This window comes from Epinephelus lanceolatus, chromosome 13 (genome assembly GCF_041903045.1).
Source record: "Epinephelus lanceolatus isolate andai-2023 chromosome 13, ASM4190304v1, whole genome shotgun sequence".
Classification (NCBI taxonomy): Eukaryota; Metazoa; Chordata; class Actinopteri; order Perciformes; family Serranidae; genus Epinephelus; species Epinephelus lanceolatus.
This window is the reverse complement of record NC_135746.1, coordinates 37795363-37812080: the sequence shown is the minus strand read 5'-3', so window position 1 is coordinate 37812080 and position 16718 is coordinate 37795363. Positions and strand designations below refer to the sequence as shown.

Below are 16718 nucleotides of genomic sequence, written 5' to 3'. Positions count from 1 at the left end.
TCCTTTTCTCACAGTTTTTATTTTAAAAAGATTATAGAATTTAGTAAAGAAAGTAAAGACGTTTGTAAAAGAATAAAAAATAATAAGTGATCAAAAGTAAAATACAGATATGAAAAATAATACTGTCAACTGCATCAAGCCTTAGGGACATCCAATCTTCTTTTTAAAAACCAATAACTTCTTGTTGAAACCTGTAAAAACAGTGAGCTCTAGTTATTTATGACCTCAGGTGTACATAAAACAGATACATGTTTAGTGCCTTTGGGATTAATGGTCTGCTTTCATTTTTAATTTATTAAACTCACATAATGATTTAAGTTGTGATTTCTGTCATTCCTGTGTGTGTGTGTGTGCGTGTGTGCGTGTGTGCATGCGTGCGTGCGTGTGTTCAGGTGCAGAGTTTTGTGCGGGGCAGGAGTGTGAGGAAGAGGAGAGACAAGCTCAAGGCAGAGGGCAGAGCTCAGTCTGTTCCCAGAGATGAGATGCTGCTCTGTAAGGTAAAAACTGGATTGCTGTGTCAAAGCAATCATAAATTGTCGTGTAAAAACTTTAGGTAAAAGCATACATCATGAGACACTTGTGAGTTAGGAGGAAGGGAACAACTGAAGAAAGTCAGTATGGATGACATTGGTAATGTCATATATGATTAATGCAGTGGTGCTGTTTTGTAAAAAAGGGTGAAAAAACTTGTGTTAATCGTCAATATATGTGTATTTTAAAATGACTCATAAACCTTCAAATAAGGGTTTTGACTACATCCAGTTTTGTCCTCGCTCTATACTTCTCCGTAAGCAGCTAAGAGGTTGGAAAAATCATCTTATCTCACACTGTCTGACTATATGCCATGTACACCAAGTGAGATTTCCAGAACCAAGGTTTATGCTTTCTTTAATTAAATGGCTACACTAGTCATCAAATGGAAATATTTTGGCATAACTGGAAACACATTTCCAAATTCTTTGGAAATTTTGCATCTCCATTAGAATTTTACAGTCAAGGGTTTGAAAAGTTTGACTGTATAGCACATGTTTGTATTGACCTACCTTTTGATGGTCTGTGGTTGAAGAGATTAAACACAGAGTAAATAATGATGGAAAAATCAGCAGGGTATTAGTGATTTTAATAAATTCACTTATGTGAATGATTGAAACATTTAGAAACAAGCCACAATAACATAAGGAGGAATCTAGTGGACATTCATCACCTGTATTCTCCCTGTTCCCTGCAGGACAGTGCTTCTGCTGCAGATGACACCCAGAGCAGTGACCGAGCTGCCTGCAGACACGCTGAGGTGACCGAGTCAAACACCAGGAGGGGAAAGAACAGGAAGCAGAAGGACAAAGTAGGTCCCTGAAGCCATCTCAGTTCGATAAACACACTCCAATCCAAACTGATGTTCATTCAGGAATAGAGAAGCTAACTGTTGTTAGTCAAGGTTGTGCACAGGGGAAGACAATTAGTGGCACCCTCCCTAAATTGCTATTTAAGATGTACAAGATGGAATAACCTCAGGTGCTGTTGATGTTTCAGCCGTCTTTGTCCGACCCTCTCCGCCGCAAAGAGACCAGGCACAGCGAAGGCTTTCACAAGAAGAAGTGCAAACTGCGAGGAGCTCCCCTTCATGCATCTGTCCCTCCACATAACTATAAAGCCTATCAGCTGTACACTCTGTACCGCGGCAAGGATGGCAAGATCATGCAGGTAAGGGCACCAACACTCCAGACATTATTATTCATGTAATTATGTGTTCTATAAACTCATTCTCAATGTCACGTCCTTATATATTCCCATTCCCCTCCTCCCACATGTTGCTCCTACAGAGAAACATCCTAAAATTTTTTGTATGAACCCAAGCTACATTTAGTGCTGCCCCTTGTCTGTCATTTCAATTCAAAGTCTCACTGCAGCCCCACAGTAAATATAATACAAAACACATTTTGACAATCGCATAACAAGTTTGTTTAAAAGACTTGACAGCTGGAGTTTGTTTTAGACACGTTCACTGTTGGTGCTGCTCTGTTGATTGTTTGCGATGTGTTGCAGGCTCCTCTAAACGGCTGCCGCTGTGAACCTCTCATCAGTAAACTGGAGAACCAGCTGGAGGCCACAAAGGAGGAGATGAAGACTGAAATCCACACCGTCCAAGATCTGATGAACAGCAAGATGGGCCAACTGGACCGCAAGAACAAACATCAGGTAACAAACACATGCTATCATAACATAAAAGTTGACTTTTTAATTTTTTGTTTTGGTTTAAACTGCCCACATACAAGCAGAGCAAAGTTTGTGGATCACACAGTCTATTTTCGTCAGAACAGCTTGCATCTCAGAAATGTGAAATACTTCTAAAGTTAGTTAGGCATACAGTTTGTTAGGCGCTTTATTGTTCATGTTGTACAACATTGTCTTTGGCTTCATCATTCAGTGTTAAAAACAACACAAGACAATTGATGCAGAAAGTAGCGGAAATATTCCACGGTGAATGCAGCATCCAGAAATTTTCAAATTATTGATAAACTGGATAAATAGTTTAGAAACATCTGTTTAAATGACTTTACAATATTGTAAATTCTGTATGTCTGCTTCCACTTGGAACTGCGACAGAACCACTAGAATGCAATGCAGCAGCATCCAGTGGACAAAGTTTTTGTTTAGTTTTTTGGTTATAGCACCTGAGCACAGGAACATTATATCATTCTGCAGTAGCTGTCAAATGAATCTAAAGGGGTAGAGTTGTTGAGTTGAAATATCCAGCTCCATACAGTCTGAATCTGAGCAGAAACACAAGTCTTCTCATTGTATCTCTGTTTATCTGCTAACTATCTGAACAGATACAGCATGGCTCTAACATAGTGGGGGTTAGGGGTTCCATTCCCGTGTAGGTGACCAGCTGGAACACTACAGTAACTGGGCTTTGCTTCATTTCCCCTGGAGCCACCTTGTGCGTAATACATGCACAAGGTACAAAGCCTCTATCAGATAGCACACAGTCATTGATGCATGGACTCTGAGCACCACTGCTGCCTGACAAAATACAACAGTGGATGTAGTCAGGAATGCATAATCACCACGATCAGAGCAACAACAGAATCAGGTATGTAGGCCCAAAGGTAAACACAAGAGAGGAACATTGGAAGTTAAGAAATTCTTTGACCAAGGGACTGCAAGACAAAAAGATGTTTACTCTACAGCTGACTGACAAAACACTGTGTGCTGTAATGAGGCTGTCATAGTCATGCAACCAGTAGTTCAGTATAAGGCACAGATGTCATCAAGCATTCTGCGCATCATAGTTGAATTATTATTCCCAAACCATGGGCATCGGTCTGCTGCTATAACAACTCCATCTGGCTGCAGGGATTTGTTCCCATTCAGCCGCAGGAGCATTAGTGAGGTCCAACACTGGTGCTGGGTAATGAGGTGTGGCTCTCAGTCAGTGTTCTAGATCATCCCAAAGGTGTAAAGGTAAGAAACGGGCAACCTCAACAGCTGAAAAATAAAGCTAATGCGGAAGTGCCAAAAACTGCAGTTTCTTGAGTGGCTACTTGAGGCTGGCTCCAAGAGCTCATAGTCCCCCATGTTAAAATGCCCAACCTAACAGCAGAAATCAACATGTGTACAGCCTGGTACAAAAAAGTTGTGGTCTCTGTGGCTCAGTTCTGGCTCTAAAATAGAGTCCACAAACCAATGGGTGAAGTTATGGTGGCTACATCCACTATTTTATACAGTGTATGGTCAGCGGTCTGTGCAGGCACCTCAAGTTCTTCCATACCAAACTAGAAAAGCCATTTCTGTATGGAGCTGGCTACAGTGTGTGTGTATATGTGCATGTTGAAACAGGAAAGGGACAAACACAAACTGTTGACAGAGAGTTGGAAGAACACCATTGTCTGAAAAAGTGGAATAAAAATACAATACAATCATAGGAAATATGAACAACTTTAAAGTTCCTCTCCTGGCATTGATTAAACCCCTAAAAACTCACAGCTTATTGTTTTCTGTGAAAAAAAAATCCCCTCATGCTTTAAAATAGCTTTGAAGTAACTACACCTTTGCCTTATTTAGTATGTGCGGATCTGTAAATATGCAAACAAGCTCCTTAGCCACTGGCCTGCAGCTCCTGCTCACCTTCACTCTGCTCATTAAACACACAAACCTCTGCTTATAAACAGTAACGGATAACATGAGCTTTCAGCTTGACTACGTTGCCAAACGGCTAATAATGTGTTGCTGATGTTGATCCCAATCGCCAGCTCTGAGAATTTGTAGTGAAAGGGAATCTTATTTTGCAAAATGCTGTCACAAAGCCACACTTTGCTTTTCCTTGTTTTGCCAGTGTTATGGAAAGCCCCGCCTTTCATGTTGAGAGGATTAGACTTTTAAGTTTGTGACAGAACAACCCCAGGAAGTCTGAATCTGCGTTCTTGATACCATCATTAGTACACTGCACCTCCAAGTCGGAAATGTTCAGCCATGGCATTGATGGCTTATTTTGCTTGATGGTTTATCGTGTATCATACAAAAAATATGTGGACATGTTAATAAGGATAAAAACTTGAAATTCACTGGAAAGGGTCTTAAAGACAGAAAAGCCTCTCAGCTGCTGTTATTCCTCCTGACATATTTCTGGTTGCACTCTTGATGTGTGTGACTTGTGGTTTTGCCATCAGATGCGAGCTCTGGATAAGATGACAGTGGAGAGAGTGTCCGCAGAAAGGAGCGAGTGTCTGCAGAGGATCGAGCAGCGGGCTCTGCAGGAGAGGCTGGAAGCAGAGAAGAGACAGGTAACACTGACAACCATCACAGGCTCTGCAGCTGATGAGGTCATCACTGAGGCGTTGGGACAGACAGATCTATATCTCGTGTTTACTGCTACATCAAATAAGACAAGTAGAAATTCAAGTAACTAAAGTAGAGCCTATATGTTGTCATCAGGGCTGAAGGTTGCTGTTTATGTTGGATAAAAATAATCTGGTATTTGTAAAGCTGCTCTGAGTAAAATTTAGGTTTTACATGTGCCAGAGTTCTAAAAATTTTTTTAGTAGCAACTTCACACAACTTCTAAGCTACAAAAGTACTGAGAGCTGAACACAGAGACTTTTAAAAACGCCTTTCTCTCTGCTCTGCTGCAAACAGAGATGGATGTTTCCTTCTTCAACTCACTGTAGATTTTTAAGAACAACATCCCAAATGGTGTAACTGATAATGTCAACATATTAAAGGATAAGCTTTACCCAAACATTTAAACTTAAACTTTTGTCAGCAATTGTTCCTCCCATTAAATGTGATGTAAACCAATGTAACCTCTTGTGTGTGGTTGTATCTGCTCTTCAAGCAGGCGTCCCTGGTCAGTGAGCTGAAGAGCTGGTGTATGTCCAAACTGCAGAACATAGATCTTCGCTTCACAGGAGAGCCCGGCAGCACCAAGCTGCAGCGCTCCTCCTCTGCTGCAGAGGGCCTGAATGAAGCCGATGGAGCCGGCCTCACTGTGCTGCCCTCTGGCCAGGAAGGCAGCTCCCAGTGCCTGGATCTCCACAACAGCCCTGCCCTCCTGGACTCCAGTCGGGGCGAGGCCAGTGTGGCAGAGGGCAGCTCAGCAAACCACTACTTTGTGGTTCATGTGGAGAGCTCTCCAGGTAACAACTCAGCAAACAGCTCACACAACCAAATGTGTCAGTGTGAACATTTTCATCACACAGAGACACTGAGTCATCAAATATTTATTTATCTCAACTTATTTCAGTTTATTTCAAACATCAGCGGTCCAGGCTGCAAATTAATGCTAAAATAGACAGCAATAAGCCCAAGATTTACTATCGAAAGAGCCATTTTTGGCCATTAAATAATAATTTATCTGGAGCAAAACTTATTTGAGAGTATTAATGAAGGTAATAGCCTGTTAAGCCTAAATTATCCGACTATCAACATTGCTAATAGGTCAAAATGAACATTCAGTAAACTGTTGAACCAGAAAGTGGCTGATCTGCAGTGTAGTGGGTTATTTATGAATTTTTATTTATTGTATTTAACCTATATTTAACCGGGTAAGTCCCATTGAGATCAACAATCTCTTTTACAAGGGAGACTTGGCCGAGACAGCAGCATACAAAAAGTTACAGCCAGACAACAGCACAATGAAAACCATAAAAGAAAAACAGTAACATAGAAGCTACAGTCAGACCTCTGTTCAAAGTACAAATGTATAAAGGGAGTCTGCACCTGTTTACTAGATGTTGTTTATCTATTAAAGTCACCACTGACACCGCTGACTAACAGATATTTTTTAGGTTATGCTGGCAATTGATAATTTGTAAGAGACAGTATTAGCATTAGATTTATTACTGAAAATCATCCATGATTAAATTAGAATCTAAATCAGACTGATTTTACAGGCCACGATTAAGTAATCTATACACAGTTCCTAATGTGTGCCCGGCAGATGTTGTAATTCCCTCAGTGTGTTTTAGGTCTGAGTGTATTCTTTGGAAACACACACATTCATGACCTTTTTTCTGGCCCAGTACACAAGACTGATGCATGCAATATTTAAAAAGAGTAATAACATATACTGTATGTGCTAGGTACTACAATTATATCACATTTTATATGCAGTTGAATAGTAGCAGATAATTGCACACAGTAGCAATGCCATGTAGTCACATTTTTGAAATTGGTCAAGTGTTTATAAAAAGATGAAAACAAATCTATGATGATATGTCAGAAACCATCAATGATAATTCATAACCTGTGACACATTGACTAAGAGTGATCACACCATATCACCATGTTAGATCAACATTACATTCACAGTACAGCATTTAATGCTGACATACACACTTACACACGAGCAACATGTCTCTATATTATATTATATTACAGTGCCGTGCTGTATTCAGATTCATGTTCCTGGCAACAGCGCCCCCTCCTGGACCTCCAAACTGGCACAAAGTTCCACACACTGTCATCAGTCAAAACAACTGCAGATAATTGTCGACCAACAGCTGCTGTGTGCCTGCAGAGATTATTCACATTTAACTGATAAGTCCACCAAAAACAAGCAAACATAAACTAAATATATGAGGATTTTTTAAATTATCTGACAAATGCAAAGAAACAACTTTGCAAATACAGTAAACAAAGGCAGATTAGTTTTGTTGTTTTGAGTTCGACCCCCTTGTAATTTCCAGAGTTAACATGTTATTCTGACCTGGAACCTGCTGCACTGGATAAAAACAATGCTCTGAGCTGTAACCTATGAGACCACATTTCTCCTCTCAGGATGATAGTTCTGCAGGCGTATGAAATTACCATTGCATGACGATAGGTTCACTATTTCTGTCATGACCTTAACATAGAAGGAATAACATTGCTGCAGGAGAAAAACACTGAGTTCTGACTCAGTCTGTGCACGGCAGCTTGTTCATGATTCAGAGTTATTGCATGCTAATTAGCAGGACTGTTTGAAGAATAAATATCTGCTGTGTAGTGGTGAGTGTGTAATTGAATGTGCTCATTAAATCTCTAATTAACAGATGGTGATAAAGCTCATAATGCTGAAGTCACCTCTCCTGCAGCAGCCAAAAGCCCGCTGTCATCTGTCCAGGTGGTTCGGCCGAAGGAGCGTCCTGTGATGTGTGCTGACACCCAAAGGAAGAACCAGGAGCCGCAGGAGGTGGACATAGCAGAGCACAGGGCAAAGGGGGAAAGGAATTACAGAGCCAGCAGCCTGTCTCCGGCCACAGAGCGCCGCTGCAGCAGCAGGACTGAAGCCGGGCTCAGAGACAGGGAGCGAGGGCGGGACAGAGGGAAGCACCACAAGAAGCATTCCCAGGGCAGGACTAAGTCCAGAGGGGCCACAGGGGTCCGGACTCTGGAGGTCTTTGGAGAGCAGCCCAGCGAACCCTCCTTTGCTCAGGAGAGGGACAACATGCACGCTCTGGAGGTGACGCAGTACTTCTTTGAGGCGGTGTCCACGCAGATGGAGCGCTGGTACGAGAGGAAAGTGCAGGAGGCTCGCTGGCAGGCCGATCAGAGGGCTCAGGCCGACAGAGCCGCTCTGATCGAGAGGATCGCTTACCTGGAGGATGAACTGCGCATGCTGAGGACTACCAGACGTGATGACTGCTAACACACACCTCATCTGTCACTACCAGAGGGTTTACCTTTCAACAGCCTCAGCATGATCTGGATTTATGATCCATAAATGACAAACAGACATTGTGTTCCTGGACACCACAGCCATACTGAGGAGATAACTGAATTCATTATGTCATTAAGCTGTGGGGCCTGGAGCCACTCAATCATATAATGGAATACTAAAAACGCTCCACATTCCTGTGCTGTTGGTTGTCACGGTAACATTGTACTGATCTGTTGAGAGCTGTTCATACACTTCTGTAGAAATAAGGGCAGCTGTTGTGCACTGTGTTGTAAATAAAGCAGTAGATATAAAGCTAGGTGTCAAAACACTGATCTAATGTGCCGTTTATGGGATAGATTAACTACATCACATTAACAATCAACAACCCTGTGCAGTGTGTTCACACATTGTAAGCCCAACCATTCTCTAGATATTGATTTGTGTACCACCATGAGCATTCTGTCATTAACAGCAAGTTTAGCTGATCTGCATCTTGGATCATAGTGAAGTTGTGTGGATGGAGAGAATTACAGTACAATAAGCTTTTTGTTGGTATCTGCATGCTGAGATCAGCCCCGTTAGAGGAGCAACCTTCTGCTTACCTATGAGAATGTAGCTAAACTCACACTGTATATAAACCCTGAAGGTTTTTTTTTTAAATCAATATCAGTAGCTGAAGCATTTTCTTTATTTTCTGAGCCCACTAGATGGCCCTTTATGTTCAACAAAAGGTTGAAAGCACACTGAATTGCTATTCTTTGAGCCTCTCTCTTTAAACCAGGAGGCTTTGCTGCTTAACAGACCAAACCACTGATCAGTAATAACAGTAATCATTAGTTGCAGCCCTGATCAACACCAAACAAACCATGTCATGACCCCGAACAGCTGACTACATATAATCATGTCTTCCAGTAAGCTAATGCACTGCCAATAAAGTAAAGAACAGTCCTGGTGAATTGTGTCAAGTTGCATGAAGAAAGCTCAGAGTTGTGTTACAGTATTACTGCCTGCTGTATGTTTGATGTAGTGACTGTGTGCTCATACACGTTGGTTAGTTTTATGGATAACTCTGTGGATATGAATAATGCACTCTGTGTGATGATGACAGAAAACATATTTTGTATTAAAAAAAAAATGATCATCTTGAATCTGTCAGTGGATTTATTAGTTCCTCTTTAATACATTCAATATACATATATATAATGTACAGCACAAACTAAAGTCTGGCAGATGGGCTCAGTTAGCTCACAGGTTCATCAGTTTCCACCATCATGGAGCAAATCCTCAGCACTGTATGCAGAACAGCAGCTCAGGAGGTTTTACAGGTTGATGGCTTCAGGTCCGTTCCATTAATCCATCCTCAAAAACAGCGTCCAGACAAAAAATAGTTTCAATACATTCTGCATCAGTCACTCACAATGACACGACCCTGATCAGAGGGTTCCTGTCAACACCCACAGAGTCTCCTCGGAGAGCACAGCAGCTCACTGTGTTTAACTCTTGGCCAACGCCAGAGACTTCTGCAGCTCCTCTAGATGGTTGTTAGCTTGTGTGATCATCATACGGATGGCATCCTGAATGAAAAATGATAAGAAACAGCATTAATAAAGAGAGCAGGGGAAGCTGGGAAAATAAGTACAATGTCTCTACATAAGTTCCATTTAAGAAGTCCACATATTTAGTTTAAATCACAAATTAAATTAGTTCTCAGCCAGTCTTTGAAGCCATTAGCTATCTCTGACGATGACGAGCTTTTGGGGACAACAGCCAGTATTTCAGGGGGCAAGGTTTTTGAAACTAACCAATCCAAGCAACCAAGGCAACAAGTACCTGCCAATCAAACAGAGAGAACGGTGTATCATGCCTTTTCAGGGGAAAAAAAACAGTCTGGCTTCGAGCTAGTCAGCAGATATCCAAGCCGAGACCTCCTCTTCAGTGCATCAATCATTGTTTACAGTTCACTTATCGACTTGAGAAAGGTTCAGACAACATTTCTGCTGATATCTATACACAGATATCTGCACATGAATGCTGATGAATTTGAAAAATAGCTTAGAAAAAGCTAAATTGTCATCAGACAATAGCTGATGAGTTCTGACACTGCATTTTGGCCAATGTGTTCCACCTCTTTTCCCCTCTACAAAGACTGTTTACCTGCAGGCGAACAAGGCTCAAAGGCGATTAAAGACTACTGCGTTGTGCGAGCCCTGGAGAAAGGCCTGACTGAATCCATCATAACTCTGCAGTGAGGTAAATAATGATTGTTTTTATTTCTTCGAACCAATCAGAATGATCTTGGGCTCTTGCAAAATGTGTCAGGAGGGACCTTGTTTTAGTGGACAGGTGAGCACTGGTGTTAAAATGGATGATTCCCTGCAAAAGAAAGCGCTGCGCAAAACATTAAAAGTCGTTTAAGCGTGTAGGTTCCTAGTCCAGAAGTTGTGGCCATACAAAATTAGTAGCAAGGGTGATTGAAATGGTAACTTCACTTGCAGGAAGTCAGTGACCAATGACAGCCTTTATATCCACAGTCTACATCCTGTGAGCCAGACTAACTTGCACCCAAGTATTGGTCATTGAAACAATTACTATGTATCAGAATCAATACTCTCCATGATCTTTCTGGATGAGAAGCAAAACCTCTTTAACACATCTATAGCAAGGTTTAACATGGCACTTTTAAATGTCCTGATTAACATACTGCTGTTCTGAGTATGTCGTCAGCTCTCGTGTCCCAGCTCCCCTTAATGCAGTTCGAGGCAATCTAACTATGTGGTTGAAAGGCAAAAGCAATCATATTATCTCTTTACCTGGTTTGTGGCGTTCTTATTCCTCTTGAACTCGTCTCTTGCCCAGTCTGTGAGGTACTTCCTGTCTGCCTCACTTGGTACCTGCCGTATGGTCCTCAGCATGTTTCTGTAGATCCCCAAAACCCTCTGTCTCTGTAAAAACTGACAAAGAATCAGCAAGTTAGACTCAACATGACAGTGTAAAAAACACATTTTATTTATTAATGATTTAATGTTTATACAGAGAATATTCAGTTTTAAGTGATATTACTGATGACTCCAAATAAGCCTGATCATCAGTTACATACAACTGCCATCAACATGAACCCAGACAAATCCGAAGTCATTATCATAGGCCCAGACACCACACACAATCACATCTCACCGCAACTTAGCTTATCCTCCACCAGCATCACCCCTAGCTGCAGAAATCTTGGCATCATTTTTGATAGTAATCTCAACTTTAATCAGCATGTTAAAACAACTGTCCAACTACGCAGAATCTCCAAAATCCGTTCCTTTCTGTCTCCCAAGAACCTGGAAATTGTCATTCATGCACTCATCACATCCCGTTTAGATTACTGTAACTCACTCTACTCCTGCCTAAGTAAACATAATCTTTCCAGACTTCAGCTTATTTAAAATTCTGCCGCCAGACTCCTCACTAATTCAAACAAAAGAGTTCACATAACCCTGATTTTAGCTTCATTACACTGGCTACCTGTGCGTTTTAGAATTGATTTTAAGATTTTAATGATCACTTTTAAGGCCCGGATGGGACTGGCCCCTGAGTACATCAAAGACTGCTTAGTCCCATATGAGCCAAGGCGTAGCCTGAGATCCTCCGGTGGGTCCCTATTAGAGATTCCAAGATCTAGATTGAAAGCCAAGGGCGACCGGGCCTTTGCTATCAGGGCCCCGTGGCTCTGGAACGACCTGCCGGAGGAGATCAGGCGAGCCACATCTCTGTCCTCTTTTAAATCTCTCTTAAAAACACACTTTTTTAAATGTACTTTTACTTAATTGCTGTTGTCATCTAATAATATACTCTAATAATATCTAATGTTTTCTATTTTCTAATGTTTTATTGTTTTTTATGTTCCTTTAATGTTTTTATATTATTGTCATTTTATTGGATTCTGCCTTTTTATTCTGCTGTTGTAAAGCACCTTGTAACTTTGTTTGGAAAGGTGCTATACAAATAAAGCTTATTATTATTATCAACTCCATCTTTCATACCTACTGCACATGGACTGACACATCACTCTCTCCTATCATGGTATCAGACTGTATTTCTCACAAAGAAGTGTCTCATATGATGAAACCAGGACAATGAAGTCCTGGAAAAGCAGGGTTTATTAGGAAAGGTCTGGCTTGAGTGAGTCAAGAATAACCAGAATATTGCAATATCATTTTACCTTGTTTAGAGCAAAGACTCTTCCACCAGTAGAAATGACCTCTGTGGTGTCCAGTGCATTTAAAGGTCCAGCGCAGTGCACTGACTAAACTAAACTTCGGAGTAAGCTGTCTCTCAGGCTGGCTAGCCACACATTCCACATTCATAATGGCAATTTTGACAAAATGATGTATAAATGACATGTATGTTTTAACTTTGTCTGGAGAATTTGTTTCTCTACTAACGTTATGCATACATTTAATAACACACACATAGTTTGCTAACCCGCACAGTCCTAGCTTAGTTTCTGCCAGTAAACAGCGGATAACTTCACTGTACACCAGACAGAGCTGCAAATGGACACAAGTCTCCCTTGAATTATATAAAAAAGATATAAGATACAAAAACAGAGCCTTCAAAACTCTAGATATTTAGCTAACAGCTCTACACAGATGGAGCGTTAGCCAACAAGCTAACACCGCTAGCATGATACCGTGTGGTTACTATAGTCAACCAGTCCAGCTGTTAGTGATACACACTCTCCTTCTAGTGTTGTATGTATTTACCTGTTTTAAAGAAAGAGCAGCAGCCGGTAACTTTGACACTGTCATCTCTGACAGCTTGGTGAGGACACGACTTGGCTCAGGAGCCTCAAAGCGGATGTTGTGGTGACGTTCTTAGCGGCTACTCCCGTGTTTGTCTCCCTCTGGTGGAGCGGAGGACAGCAGCCTCAACGACAGCATGTGAAAGACCTCTTTCACAGGCACCCTTTTGGCGTAGCCTAGCTTAAAAAATGAATGAATGAATGAATGAATAATTAATAACATTAAAGGAATACTTTACCCCTCTACAGAACATTCTATATAAATTAGTCACCCTATAAAGAAAACCTTGTTTTCCTTGCACGCCTCCACGCTCAACAAATAATCTAAAAATTGAGAAAATTCTTGATGAATTGCAATAAAAGGGGTCCACGTTCAACAACAGCAAAATAATATGAACTATAATACTAATACTAATAATAATACTCTTCTTTGGATCCACTGTAGCTTCCTATTGGTCAGCTGCAGAAACATTTTGGGGAAATGCATAAATGGCTTAGTTAAAAACGACAGACAGCAGTAGGTCAGCAGCTTCAGTGTTGAGTGAGGTAAAATTACTGTTTTTGTTAATGGAGTCTGACCTTCAGTCCAGTTCCTGGTCGCACAGGGCTGTTTGTTTGGGAAGTATTGAGCATGTGGCTGCATAAATGAGACTTGGATTATACTGCATGAGTTGTGTGTGAGTTTTTAAACATGTGCTTTGATATAGTTTTGCTGTTGTCGGCTGTGGACCCCTTTTACTTCAAGATTTCCTTCATGAATTCGACGTAACACGGGGTGAGTAACTGATATGCAGCGCATCATCTGGGGGTGAAGTTTTCTTTTAATAACAATGATAATATATGACAATAAAATGTTTCTCTGAAAAGATGAGCACAGACAGACACAACCTTGTAAACTGTTTATTGTCAGAATCATTCTTGTCATGATTCAACAGATGGATGCAACGGAGAAACAACCTCCTACATATGACCAATGTCTGCTTACATGTCAGTCCACGTTACAAAACACTGAGGTGATAATAATCATGTCACCAACACTTATTCCTACAGGACACAGTGATGAGCTCCGAGCTCTCCGTTAGCAGAAGTCATACAGTATGGATGGAAGATCAACACAGCAGATAAAATGACTTGTACCAGGGCGTTCCTCAAAACTGGAATCTGCAGTCTCTGTGCTTCAAAGTGTGGAGATCTAAATTTTTAAAAAATCCTGACAGAGCTGTGATCACACCTCCGGTCCATCACCCCCACAGCCGATGTGAAATGGGATACTCTTCTCCTCTCCAAGGCACATTTTAGAGTTCCTTCAAATGTCACTCATGACCACATCAACATGCTACTGTAGGTCACGAAGTTGTAAAAGTTTTTTTTAAAACACAATCCAACATCTCTCCTCCGTCAGCTCTGTACATCGGTGGCTGTGTTCACACTGACACTGAATGACTTGATGAGCTTCGTAACACTGACTAAAACACCCACACAAACAGGATTTCATGTCGACTGTACAAGGGGGACAGAGGTATTTACTGACTCTTCACTGAGGTGTTTCACACGAAAGGGAATCACATTTTTGTTTATCTTTTCATCTCAGACGTGCAAGTTAGAGCAATCCTCATTACGTTACAAAAGAAACTAAGAATTCCCCTGATAACAAAGACAAACAGCAAAGGTTACTATCAAACTCTACTCAGATCTACAGTAAATAAGAAAATAAAGGCACATGTACAGCGGCAAATCCGTCTTTTTTTTTTTTTTTGAGTCTTTAATTTGAGTTGTGGCTGAGAGGTGAGCAGCAGAGTGGCGTTGTGCAGTTGGTTGCTGCCCACTTCTCCCTTACTGTCAAAGATGGCTTCTCATTGGTCTACTGGTCGGCTGCCGTCACGAGTTCAAACCACTGCCTGAGTGCATCGCTCAGGGTCTCCGGCAAGGCGTTGACGTCTCGCAGGATGACGTAGAAGGGGAAGGGGAACTCTTCCATGTAGGAGCGGATCTCTGGCAGCTCTCCCGGCCCTTTGAATATGGGCACCTTGATGTCGAGGACGGAGTCCTGCAGCACAGCACCAGAGTTTAGTCACACTTTGTGTCTGGAGATTTAGAAAACAGAAATGTAAAATCCTTCTCCACTTACCCGAGAGTTGGGGTTGTCGAGCACCACGAAGATGATGAACACATTTGCGCTGCGTGCCGCTCGCACAGCTGCCATCACCCGCTCCTTCCCCTCTAGGAACAACCCTCTGCCGTCAGACACGATGACCAGCAGCTGGGCCGTCTCTGAGGAGGTGAGAGGTCACAGGTCAGAGAGCAACAGTGGAGGGTTGTGGGATATTATGCGCCTAGCCATGGAGTTCAAATAGATTTGTTAGCGTGAGTCACATTTTTCCACAGCTGACACTGATGTGGAGAATTAGTTTTACATGGCACAGATGATACTGTATCTAGTCTCATTTTGTGTTTACAGGCCGCACACAGCTGCTGGCTGAGCTCCTTTATGATGCCGCCTGTATGCCCATGAAATGACATGTTAGCTCCACCCGGGGTTTCAGAGCTTTGACAAAGACTTGTTTTTGCCTCAGAGCACCTGGCTCAGATCCTGGGACTTCTTTGTCTCTTGGTGCCACACTAAGGCTCAGTTGTTGGATATCTGATACAGTCTGGGCACCGACTCATTTACTCAGTGGCACACAGATCAAGCAGGAAGCAACATCACTTGTATAGCAGTCACACTAAGTGGCAAATACAAAAGCATCAAACCACTAGATTTGAAACTTAGGCCTTGTTATTGATCATCGATACTTTTTAAACATTAACCACAGTGTTTCTGTAACAACTGGTGAAAACTGCACTGAAATTTTGGCCTGAACACTTCACTGTCTCAACTACTGACAAGATGACACATGAAAGCAGATGCATTTGAGTCTTTTGGCTTATGTGGTAGAAAACTGTGTTTAAGATCATCAAAGTAAAGTATCAAAACAGGATCTGAAGGTACTGAAGTGGTATTATACCTAAACTTTTGTACTGTATCAGCACACTTATCAAAAAATGGAAACCTTATGGAACAATCTCCCCAGTCAGAGCAGAGATTTACCAGGTCTCACACTAGTTCAGTGTATTCATTGCTATGTAGCATTGTCCCATCATGTTTTCCCATTTAAGCTGCACAAGCTTTTGATGGCAGTGACAACAAATATAACTTTGATTACCCAGAGTTTCACATAAAAAGAGTAAACTGCACAGCACAGGATTTTAGAGCTGACTCTGTGTGACACTTCAATAGGCAATATGAGTCATTACCCGAGTTTAGAGATCCAAAAATCTGCTGTCGTGCTGCTAGAAACATCTTGGTTGAGGTTTCTAAAAACTACAGAGGAGAGGCATGAAGAGAAGAGTCAGTCTGACAGGAGGAGATGCATCATACACGATACACAGATCATTATAACATCAAATTCACATCACAAAATAAGAGAAAGGGAAACACAATGTTTACTGAGAATATTTTACCTGTGCTATTCTGGTCTTCTTCTGTTGGAACTGACAGAGTCTGAGAATCCGAGCCCCCGACTCATCGTTGAACTGCTGCTGGAAGGGGTGGAGCAGCTGCACCTGCTCGCCAAAGCTGGACACGAGAGCAGGTGTTAATTGTTAGCTTCACAATAAATACATGTAAACACTGTCTGACATCACAAGCATTCGATTTCAACTTTTTGTTTGAATTTTTATTTTGTTTTCAGGTTTAGATATTTGTTACATGGCTTCATAACTTCATCTGCACATTACGTTCTTTTCAGT

At 41.5% G+C, this 16718-nt stretch overlaps 3 protein-coding genes across 7 annotated transcripts in view; 1 reads left to right on the top strand and 2 right to left on the bottom strand.

The window, feature by feature from the left end:
- The window catches only part of ankrd6b (ankyrin repeat domain 6b), a 61817-nt gene extending 52532 nt beyond the window's left edge, over nucleotides 1-9285 (top strand). For 3 of the 5 annotated variants that reach the window (XM_033649020.2, XM_033649019.2, XM_033649018.2), the window contains 7 exons: nucleotides 393-497; nucleotides 1229-1342; nucleotides 1531-1701; nucleotides 2044-2196; nucleotides 4671-4784; nucleotides 5336-5636; nucleotides 7533-9285. In XM_033649020.2, coding sequence (XP_033504911.1) covers nucleotides 393-497; nucleotides 1229-1342; nucleotides 1531-1701; nucleotides 2044-2196; nucleotides 4671-4784; nucleotides 5336-5636; nucleotides 7533-8128 — 1554 coding nt within the window. In that variant the 3' untranslated portion in view covers nucleotides 8129-9285. The remainder of the gene's footprint in view (nucleotides 1-392; nucleotides 498-1228; nucleotides 1343-1530; nucleotides 1702-2043; nucleotides 2197-4670; nucleotides 4785-5335; nucleotides 5637-7532) is intronic. The other 2 variants (XM_033649021.2, XM_078174088.1) reach the window with 1 other exon arrangement.
- On the bottom strand, nucleotides 9284-13013 carry lyrm2 (LYR motif containing 2). The gene is made up of 3 exons (XM_033649022.2): nucleotides 12892-13013; nucleotides 10951-11091; nucleotides 9284-9714 (listed from the first exon to the last, which is right to left on the bottom strand). The coding sequence occupies exons 1-3, from the start codon at nucleotides 12934-12936 to the stop codon at nucleotides 9634-9636; spliced, it is 267 nt and encodes an 88-aa protein (XP_033504913.1). The 5' UTR covers nucleotides 12937-13013; the 3' UTR covers nucleotides 9284-9633.
- Nucleotides 13014-13816: 803 nt separating this feature from the next.
- The window catches only part of mdn1 (midasin AAA ATPase 1), an 80156-nt gene continuing 77254 nt past the window's right edge, over nucleotides 13817-16718 (bottom strand). The window contains exons 99-102 of the mRNA XM_033647974.2: nucleotides 16431-16545; nucleotides 16224-16290; nucleotides 15058-15200; nucleotides 13817-14976 (exon numbers count right to left, since the gene is read on the bottom strand). Coding sequence (XP_033503865.2) covers nucleotides 14791-14976; nucleotides 15058-15200; nucleotides 16224-16290; nucleotides 16431-16545 — 511 coding nt within the window. The 3' untranslated portion in view covers nucleotides 13817-14790. The remainder of the gene's footprint in view (nucleotides 14977-15057; nucleotides 15201-16223; nucleotides 16291-16430; nucleotides 16546-16718) is intronic.